Source organism: Hyposmocoma kahamanoa, unplaced genomic scaffold, assembly GCF_003589595.1.
Source record: "Hyposmocoma kahamanoa isolate Upper Pololo Valley unplaced genomic scaffold, ASM358959v1 232, whole genome shotgun sequence".
Taxonomy (NCBI): Eukaryota; Metazoa; Arthropoda; class Insecta; order Lepidoptera; family Cosmopterigidae; genus Hyposmocoma; species Hyposmocoma kahamanoa.
Window position 1 is genome coordinate 6,472,997 of NW_020653750.1, and position 11,287 is coordinate 6,484,283.

Consider the following 11,287-nt stretch of genomic DNA (forward strand, 5'->3'; position numbering starts at 1 on the left):
TCTCGAGAGGCTAGTGCCCTCGGATGAGCCCCCCCGGGTGCACGTACTGGTTTGTATGAACAGTGGTTCATATGAATATTGTTTTTTTTTAGAAACCCATTTTGTCCCACTACTTTCCCATTGCTCTCGATCTTGGGCAACGTCTGACCAGTCCTTTGAAAAGGAGTCCAAGTCATCCCGCCATCGCCGACGGGGTCTACCGCGTCTCCTGTTTGAGTTGTGGGGCTGGGTGGTGTGGTTGTCCTGGCCTACAACTCGTTCGGCATGCGGCAGACGTGACCAGTCCAGGCCTATTTCTACTTCGCCGTCTTCAGAGCTACATCGATAATTTGGGTTTTTGACCATAGCGAGGTGTTCCTGACACGATCGAGTAATTTTACACCCAATATGGTGCGCTCCGTAGTTAGCACTATACTGCAGGAATTATAAAATCGCCAGTGCAAGACATGAAACCGGACGACATAAATACGATAAGTATGTACTTATGTTAAGTATGTTTAAATTAAAGGACTAATTGAGAGGTACAAAGAAAATACATTTGAAAGAGGGATATAGAAGGTCTGCCATACTTTAAAGGTCAGTATTTTTAGAAAATTAAAAATATCTAGGTACTCGACAACATTTATTCATCAGGATCAAATGCAACTCTAGTACATTTGTATCGAAGTCTTCTTTCTCCTTATTTAAAAGCTGGGCTTTTGTCGGTGGAGTAACCGCCAATCATCTCTGTTCAACGCCCTTAAATTTTGATTTCCTGACACGTTACGACATTAACTTTTCCCTTATATGATATAAATAACTTTGTCTCGGTCTTCCTCTATTTCCTTCTATGCTTCTAAGAAAATTGTCGTGACGTATCAGATGTCCAAAAATCTTTCCCTTTCGATTCTCTTTAATAAGCTTCTCTATACTTGCAGTATTCTTAACACCTACGCATTACGCATACGGTCTTTATTTACGCGCAACTGATTATATTTATTCTTCTCCAGCACCATATCTCAAATATTTGCAATCTCTGTCCTCCGTGTCATTGTCTATGTCTCACTACCTTACAATGCAACATTCTAAATATACAACTATGTCAGTCGTTTCCTGGCCCTTTTTGAAAATTTTGCTTTTAGTGCATGTTTTTCATTGTTGAAAATCTTTTTAGCCATTGCGATTCATGGAATTATGTCCAAAGTACGTCTGTTGGGCTAGCACGACATTGAGAGTGACATATAGAGCGTGAGATACTTCTATTCTCGCATAGCGAATAACAATAGCTTGCGCTTTATGCCACTCTCGCGCAAGTGGCGTCAGTGTTGATTGAGTTCTGATTTTTTAGAAGCGGTTGACAATTTTATTTTGATAATATTAATTTCTGTCCAAGTTCTATAAATATTGGACGTACGAGGCTACTAAATAGTATTTTATGCAATCGTTGCATAATGAGTGTTCTTGATCGTTTAGGACACGGTAATACTTACAAGAATTTAAAACCTATTTATGTAATAATTGCACAGAATACTTTTTCTACGAGTAAATTAAAATAAAGAAAAACAACCAATATTTAAAGATTATTTGTTAACAATCCACGACAACAAACTCAACAAACGCTGCAAAACAAAAAACTAAAGAGATAGAATAGAAGTGTCCGTAATTGGTCCAAGTACCGCTTATATTTTAACCAATCATGAGGGAGTAGAACGTTTGAGTAGTGTCGTATTTGATATTTTAATTGTCAAAAATACGACGTTCTTTTTTTGAAACTCTTGTTTCTTCTGTTCTGTTTAGAGAACTTTAATTTAAAAAATTCATTTTAGTGCTGAGTACCATAGACTTTTTAGTTCAAGACTATAAAGAGCTCCTTTGTGATATGGTTTATGAAATTATAATTGACAATTAAAAGTGAAGGAGTAAAAAACATTTAAAAAAACTATTAATATTTGTTTTTGAGTAATTAACTCATAAAATAGACTGTTAATATATTATAGCATGCAAAGCAAAGCGGTACGGGCTGGTAGACGGTGTTTTGAATTAATCGTGCACTTATGTGCAATTAGTTTCGCAATTATTTGCGAAATATAATTTAATCTAATGCCATAAGTAGATAAACATTTTAAAATAACTGTTTCAAAGTATTAATGGATGGCCGTAACTCATTCGATCTTGTTACTCATACAATGTATTAGAGAGCCAAGTGTTGGAAATTGGCGTTTTATAGGACATTGATGTCATAATTTTAATGATGTCAGTCGTAAACTATGTTTAGAAGTGCCGTTAAGCTGAGTTTTATAAAAGTAGTTAAACTTAAATGAGGGTTAAGTGTAAGTTTATGTTCATGTTGCTGTATACTTTTTAAAAGTATAACTATATAAGTACGTTCCGCCACTAGGCATTGGGTTCCAATAAGGGAAGATGTTAGTTTAAAGTCCACAGTGCTGTCAAGAGGATAGGGGACCCCACATGTATTCGAAGTTTATTTCGTTCAACATGCGTAGCATGGTTGTATATCCCATGCGATACGTGATAAACCTCCCCGTGACATATTTATTTTAGTCGATAAATAAATAAATAAAATCGTTTATTTTCACGTTCGTTTGTGTGTCACACATACACACACATGTCACCTATCGCAACTTTCCCAAACATCAAACCGTGGGTGCCTTTACAAGATCCTCAGTCTTATCGTAGTTGAGTGTCTGAAGCCATCCGGAAACAATCCTTTTGCATTTCCATCTTGTTGTGTGGTAAATATGAAATAATTTATTGACTTTATTGTACGATCTACCTTGATACAAATAGAATTTTTTGATGAAAGAAGTTCTGCCCTTATAATGACCACATACCGTGTACTCCCGTCCCGTCTATTGGGATTATTTGGCCCCCATAAGGGGTATTCAATGTCGTGATGTTGCCTGACAACAGAAGCTAGAATAAATAATTGCCTCACAGTTAGAACTCCGCATTCTTCATATAAAGATGACGTAGGATAGAGTGGAGGTTTAAAATTACTAATCCATAAGACCATTCTTTGCTCACGTTCAGCCTCTAACATAAATGTTTTAAAAAAACCACCCCAATTAGATATGCAGTACATCACAAGCGATTGACACAGTGAAAGATAAACCATTTTCATGAGATTGCCATCTGCCACGTGTCTCAGTTGTTTGAAAACCAAAGAGAGCTTTCTAACTTTCCGTGCCAAAGCTTTAATATTGTAAAGAAGGAGGCAAACGAGTAGACGAGCCACTTGATAGGAGGTGGTCATCGTCGCCCATGGACATTTGCAACATCAGATGAGCTGCTTATGCATTGCCATATGCCTTTGAGAGCCCTGTAAACACGCTTTTTGAAGAACCCCATGTGATAGTACAAAGGAAATATTTCTGGAGGAAGATCATTCCATATCTTGCAGGTTCGAGGAAGGAACGAACGAGATGCCCGCGTGGGCTTACAATGCCAGGCATTTAAGATGTGGGAATGGACTCTACTCCTTTGGCGGGAGGTGCGATGGTAGAAACGAGACGGTGGCACCAGTTCGAAAAATTCCTTTTATATTAGTTTTCAATTTTTAGTTTACATAGGTCGTTTATATAACATAGGAACGGAGTAGGCCTCAAGACACTACCTTGTGGCACGCCGAATTCAATAGAGTCATCAGCACTCTCAAAACCACCTATTCTTACACGCTGAGTATGATTTGAAAGATAGTCGATAAAGAGAGCCAATTGTGCAATTGTGCCATTTTCTCAAGTTTGTCTATCAACCTAGGCAAAGAGACTATATCAAATACCTTCGCTAAATTTAAAAATATCCTAAGGCATTTGATTTTATAGTCAAGTTTATCAGCTAAGTAGTTGACGAAAGAATGGACTTCCGGTAGACCTACTAGAGCGGAAGCCATACTGAGACGGGGATAAAAGTTGTTTACATTCTAGAAAATTTATAAGCCTACTATTGATTAACTTCTCCAAAATTTTTGTAACTGCTGGTAATATTGATATATTTTTTTACCAGTTTTAAATACAGGTACCACAACAGACTTTTTAAGCGAACCTGGACAGATCCCCTCAGACATACATCTGTTAAACAGATAGGTGAAAGGAGGGACGATAACATTCTTAACAGCCTTTGTAGAGATACCGTCCCATCCCACACTGTTACATGTTTTTAGATTCACTATAATCCTCTCTATTTCCTCACAATTTATTTCTAAAAGATAAAAAGAGTCAACTTCAACACGCTTATCAATTAAACTGTCTGATAAAGTAACTATTGATGAAATTAACAGATTCTTCGGGCGAAGACTTTATCGAAAGTAATTGTAGATGAAGTTCTACGGCTCTGTTCAAGTTAGTAATGTTTTTAATTGGCGGCCAAAGCTTTTTAGAGTTTGATCCGGCTGCCCTAAGTTCTTCCTTTTCATGCTGTCATTTGCATTGATAATGGTGTCATTACAGAAGTTCTTGTATCATTTATATGTAGTTTTTATTATGTCATTTTCAGGATCCTTTTTTACTTTCAAATCATTGACTTATAATTATATGGACGTCGGGTCCGCGCTAAAAAGTGTCCGAACTTACAAGGCGTTAAAATCGTATACAGAGCGTCATTCACGCTTTAGCCTTCGTTTGTTCGACTGACAGCGAAGCAAGCAAAATAAGACAGTACTGCGATGACATTACAATTTAAAAGCTTTTTCATATTCCTTTACATGTCACTACGTTTAAATAGATTGACTTGGGACTTTTTTCGTCGTTTTTGTATTAGACCCGTCGTCCTCTTATTTGTAAGTCAATGTTTCAAATGCATTTTATCCCTATTTTTCATGCACCATAGAAAACCAATGGTAATCCACGGTTTTATGGTAACTTTATTTCTAGGCAATCCGTACTGCAATAAATTTGACAGTATCAATCTTTGAAAGTAAGCCTGATGAAAATATCAGTAGCACAATTTAGATTGTCAGTTTCAGATACAGGGTTGAAATCCAAAGCAGCGCTGTACCTTACAAGGTTATCTATATCAACGTTGGTATTAAATCTAATTGCTTTATGTTTTGTCACATTTTTCATTTTAACGCATACAAATATTGAGTCGTGGTCTGTTATTGAGGATTGCATTTAAAAGGTAAGTGTGGGGAGTCTAGTTTTCAAAGTAGGGTGATCAAGGCAGCTATTACCTCTCGTAGCCGAGTAATAAGAAGGAGTCATACCATAGTAAGTTAACATATTATATCAAGATAATTTGCAGTATTGTGATTAAGTTCAGCAATGTTACATGTTAACGTTGTTTATATCTCCAACTAATATTATGTTCTTAAATGTTTGTAATTGATTTAATAAATTACAGAGCGAGTTTAGGAGCACATCAATATCTACAAAGCATCAAGGTCTGTATATAGCCAGTGTGACCGTTTCAGTTCCAATTTTAATTAATAGGCAGTTAGCTTCAGACAATTGTACTGAGGAAGACCACACCAGAATTAATTTTGTCATTGACGTAAACCACAACCCCATCATTTTGGTTAAAGCTAATTGTGGTAATATATTCGAAAAGCCATTTAGTGAGGGCAAGTTCACTCTGTTCACACTGTGCACGACAACCAACATTCCGACAAAACAATAACATCGCAGACGAAATTTAGGCGTACAATGAGTGTTGAAAGTGTAGAAAAATTCTTATTTAGACTACGTATGTTTTGTTGAAGTATCATTAGGAATGACGATGGGTTCATTACGTGTTGTATACATTCATCTGAACACTGAAATGTTTCACTTTTTTCAAAATTATCAATTTCATTAGTCAATTCATTTAAGGTACCCATTTTAAAATAAGTTCACCAATACTATGGAAAATGTCACAGTCGATAAAGGGTTACATATCAGTAGTCCGAAATGACATTTTACAGAAATAACGTTTGGTTGAAATTTCGTAACCTCGAAAGTATTTTGAGAGGAAAATGTTTTTTCTTTTAAACCTAACTTAATCTAAACTAACCGAACCCTATCGTATCTTTGCAATAAACATTCAACATATCCTGAAAGAACAACTGTTTCGTTATAATCGGTTTTCGGTGCAATGAAAATTCGAACAAACGTTATTTCGGACAAAAAAATTTCGACTTTGTGATAGGTTACCTCGATAAAGCTATGTTGTTGCCATTATTAAAATTTTATTTTGTTATTGCGAATATTGAATCGGTAAGGTACGCACTAGTGTCATTCCTTCGTTTGTTTATTTGAAAATGAACTATTGAACAATATAATATGTTGAATTGCATCATTCTAAAATGACGAAACAAAAAATGGCAGGTCTTTGTAGTTGCAGTTTGTATTTAAATTGAATATTAAGTGTAATTATTAATTACGTTTTGCGTTTCTTACTGTTTAAATTTATGGCGCTATACGGTGGAAAACTTACAAACGCTTTCAAAATTTGCAAAAGCCACATACAAAGTCCTTGTGAAAAATGTCAGAGAAAATCCATATCGGCTTATTTTGTAATTTTGTAAGAACTCGTACTTCTTACCCTCTCATCATTTTCGATAAAACATAATATAAAACACCCACTAGACAATTTTGTATTACATTAGTTATTGTTTACGTATTTCAAATTACCCTTACGAAGAACTGTATTAAAAATGTTCTCCTCACCTTTTTTCAATAATTAATATGTAACAAACTCTTTCTTTTTATTATTTCTGTTTATCCCCTTTGTCGCGCTTACTGTTGACGTTAATGAAATTGCCACACAGAATTGTCAAAATGTTTTAAAATCAGCTGTGACTTTGAGGCCAAGTTTGGCACGGCGATATTTTTTCGCGGCCATTGGTAGCGGTCGTATAAGAATAAATGTTATTTTGACTACGATTTCACGACGCTTCAAAGGCATAATTTTAGAGAGGATTTTTGTTTCCATTTTTTTTTGTTATAAGTTCCTAATAGTTTTTATTTGAGTTGTTCCTTTGAGATCTAATATGTATGTATATGTATTATGGTATATGTCTAATATTGAGTATTTTATTTCATATCATTATTAGTTCATTATAATAATAATATAATAACGCACACATTCAACATACACTACCTACACTAGGGAAACTCTGTATCACGGGTACCATGGACACACACATAGACAACCACAAATTACACCCAAACTCACGAGTGAAATAAATGTAGGCCATACAAATATTTCTCCCGGCCCGGGAATCGAACCTGGGACCTCTGCGTGGCAGTCCGACATGGCAACCGTTCGTCCACAGAGGCAGTTAAAAAAGTTCATTACACATCTTCCTAATAAATTGGGGTCAGTGGGGACCCCATGCGATTAGTTGTATGATTTTCTTTCGTGTTAAGACGGAGTAAAGTTTTCGTAAAATTTGAAATAGTCATGCAGCATGCATTTATTTTATTTTATTTTATTGATGGATTGTGAAAGAAGATAAAATTTTACAAAAAAAAATGTATGAGAAATGTATGTAGTGATTGTTATGATGGTCTAATGATTAAAATTGCTTTGTCGCCTTATTTATTCTTATTTTGACAGTTGGCCCACTAGTATTGAAATCAATTCGTGAAGTACAGACGCACATTGTTATTAAAATGTAAAGTACTGCCTTTGAACTGTACAATCACGGACAAAATACACATATTATAACAACAGGTACGTACCTGGATTATTACGTAATAATATGTATAGTCATTATACTTGTTTACAAGCCATCGCTCTCCTTAACCATATTCAAGGAAAGAGGGCGACCTGCTGCACGACACCACCACCGCAAGTAAGGGCATTTTATTGAGCATGACCACTCAGGATAATATAGCGGGTAACATTAGAATGTTACTTGTCAGTAGTACCTAGCAAAAAAAGCAATCATATTTCAAACTTGCATTAATTATTTCCCTGTTGTTTAACATCTCCTTCAGCGAGGCAAATTTTGCTATCGTAGTCGGCACAACATTTTGGACATCATCCGTTCAGCATACGTCCAACTGTTTTGGGTGTTTCGTCATGGCTTCGCGCCAATTTGATTTTATGCAAGTAAGCCCTAAATGTGCCATGACCAGTACAAATTTGAGCCAAAGTATTTGTAATGTTGATTTTTACCAGATACTTGAAAGCCGCGGAGACATCGGGAAAAAGCGCTTTGTCACTGCTCCGGTACTTACGTTGGTAATAGCGTGTTTGCCATGCTGATACCGTACTATTCCCAATAATGCGTTAAGAATAATGGAAAACAATCATAGAATGGTGCTTGTTGGCATGTCAGTGTGGCCGATTTGCCGACTTCGTGTGCTCTTTCATTTCCAAATATTCAATTGTGTATGAAAAAGTATCTTAAAGTAGATCGATTTTACTTCTGTCTGTGGAGCAAAAGATTGGTAGGCCGTAACATTTACTATGCTGCTAAATTCTCTACTGTTTCTATATGTATGGCCTCGTTGTGCTAGGGCTTCCGTAGCTGCTATTCCCTTGTTCTCGACAGGGTTCTCTGTTTGTGCAGAACCTGCCTGAGTAGGTAGCATGACCCTACTTGTTTCTGCCGTAAAGTAGTCTATGTTCCGGACTTTTCTCATTTAAAGTTAGGGTGAGCCAGAGGCGAAGTCCGAAAATGTCAAGATATTTAAGTTCATTAATCATTATCGGATATATATCCGATAATTATCCATGCTGATTCATAGTTTTGTCTCTTTAAGTTTTGACTAAAAATGACAAAAAGGGAGAAATCTAAATTTATATAGATTTTTCCCTTTTTGTCATTTTCACAAAGAAAAATCTTTCGGAAAACGATGTGGCTTATGACTTTTTTGAGATTGACTTTTGACACGTTTGGATACTCTCTAGCGGTAGTAGTATTTTGTTGTTCCAATTTATTTTATGAATATCAAGATATGTTATATTATTTATTTATTTATTCTATTTATTCATTTATTTCAGGCAACTAAGGCCCATATAACAAATAGCTTACAGACTAACATACATATTATTATTATTATTGATACATACCTTACAAACTAACATACATATAAAATATTAACTATTTACACGAATTACTATTCGGCGACGTGCGACGCAAACAAGTGTCATGTATCGTTCCTCTGAACCGCCGGAACCTGACACCCTTCGGCCAAAACTCTACCTGCATGAAGGTCGACAGATGGGCCGTTGGGACCCTCACCACAAACGAATTAAAGTTAACGTTGTGGCGAGACTCCAAACGTTCGACCCTCAGGGTGAATTGGGCTTTCAACCGGATATACTCCACTATATCCTCAGACTTCGTGGAGTAATGCAGTCGAGACAGGTACAACTGCGTCGTCGGTATGGCCGCACGAAGCAAGAAGTTCTGTCCCGTTAGAGCTGTGCCACATAGATTTCGGCTGGTGGGTTTCTTTCTTCTCTTCTCCACCTTTGTGAAGCCGTCCTCGTCGCACCTGTCGGTCTGCCTCTGAGATTTGGCACCTGCGATTCCAGAGACAGGCATTCGGGGTTTACTACCGCCCTTTGCAGTTTTCCGCAACTCGGGTTTTGAAGTCGCGGTTCCGCTGCTAATAGTCGCGGCAACAGCGGCGTATGCACGCCCGGGCGATGACGTGCATACGGGTGACGTAACCTCCGAGGCGGAGGGGCGGGCAGGGGGGCACGGTGCATTGACAACAGCAATGACCGGCGACATACGAGCCGACTCAATACTGCCGACGGATGCTTTTCGCGCCCCGCGACGCGTGTTGACGTAGGAGACTGTCGGTGACCTACATACCGAAGCGGGGTTGCGTAACAACGCAACTTCGGCACGTAGCTCACTTATGGAGTTATCCGACGCCTCCAATTTTGACTGAACTTCAGCCAAACTCGACTTCAAGGACGTGATGTCCTTTAACAGCCTGGTGACGTCGACGTGGTCAAAGGTGACCGGAGGCAACTTGTGCAGCTCCTTCGCCACGAAAGTAGGCACGTCGTCCGGATCGGTATTCTTCAAGAATGCAGTAACATCCTGGACACTCTTCAAGCCTCCATCCCTCCGACGAGATGGCATCTGCTGCGCTTTGCCGCAGCTCTGGAACAGCAGCATCTTGCCACTGCAAATCTCATCTTCGTTGAAATTAGATTTGCAGATCTGCTCGATGCTGACTTCATCCATTGTGTCGATGGCATTCTGCACGAATGCCAGAAACTCATTGACAATGAGTTGTTGGGAACACATTGTCACTTACGTACATGCAGCAGCCTAAGCCGCGCAAAATCGCGAATTAAAATAATTCTCACAAAGTAGTGCAGCGCGTCCGTTTCCGATCGCACATTGAACACGACTGATTGACTTTTATAAGTTATCAAGATTGACTGTTATAAGTTATCAAGGTATGTTTTTTATTAAGATCACGATAATTATTATCACTTTGAAGCCTGGTAAGAGGAGATTTAAATATTAATGGATCCCACACGTCCGTTACCATGCGGATTTATTTTATCACATATAGGCACCATGCCGTGTGGGATACCACTTCTGTCCCAACTGCAATGCCACTTTTTGTCACCGCCATGTGCCCATGTACTGTCTCTTAGTCGGCATGAAGGTCATGAAAAGAATCTTTTTAATTGATCAACTTTTCACTTTTTAAATAAAGGAAACAATTTTATGATTCAACATATTGATTAAAAAATGCTAGTTACATTTTTATTAAGGACCATGGCAAAAAAAACGTGTATGTATTCTAAATGTTGTATGCAATAATACAACCAACATTTCACTAAACTAATCAGTTGGCGTCATAGAAATCTAAACAAGCCTATTTATTTAGATTTCTGTGGTTGGCGTATACTATTTTAAGGATAGATTCATAGACTGAATGCATGAGTTCATTAAATGAATAATGTTTTTTGTAATCGGATTACATTTGCTACATTAAATTACTGTACAGTAATATTGTTATCATCATAAGTTTCTTATTTCAATAATTTATTTGTTTTGATATTGGCTGTTTGGTTTAGGCCTCAAAAGGAACTGCTTTGGTATTTTTTTACTTATTGAGTATGTTTATATTGCGCGAATAAGTGTAACACCTAATTACATCACTGTGGGGATTTATGTTGAATTCCTTAACTGTATCTTTGAAATTGAAAGACTGTCTATTGTATTTTTGGCCTTTGAATTTGACATTTTGTTTATCTATTTAATGAAATAAAAACAAATGAATGAAATGCATGCCAGAATTCTTTCTGGGAAAAATTAAAATTTATTTATTGATAAAATATTAGATAAATATTTTATGAAGAACATAATGATACTAAATTTTAT

The 11,287-nt window shown here is 37.0% G+C and overlaps 1 protein-coding gene across 1 annotated transcript; it reads right to left on the reverse strand.

Moving 5' to 3' along the window:
• Positions 1-8,972: 8,972 nt before the first annotated feature.
• LOC113228506 lies at positions 8,973-10,298 on the reverse strand. The gene has a single exon (XM_026461839.1). It carries the CDS (start codon positions 10,193-10,195, stop codon positions 9,029-9,031), a length of 1,167 nt encoding a protein of 388 aa, XP_026317624.1. The 5' UTR covers positions 10,196-10,298; the 3' UTR covers positions 8,973-9,028.
• Positions 10,299-11,287: the final 989 nt, after the last annotated feature.

Coding starts and splice junctions, on each gene's coding strand:
- LOC113228506 (XM_026461839.1), bottom strand. CDS start 10,195: ATGTGTTCCCAACAACTCATTGTCAATGAGTTTCTGGCATTCGTGCAG.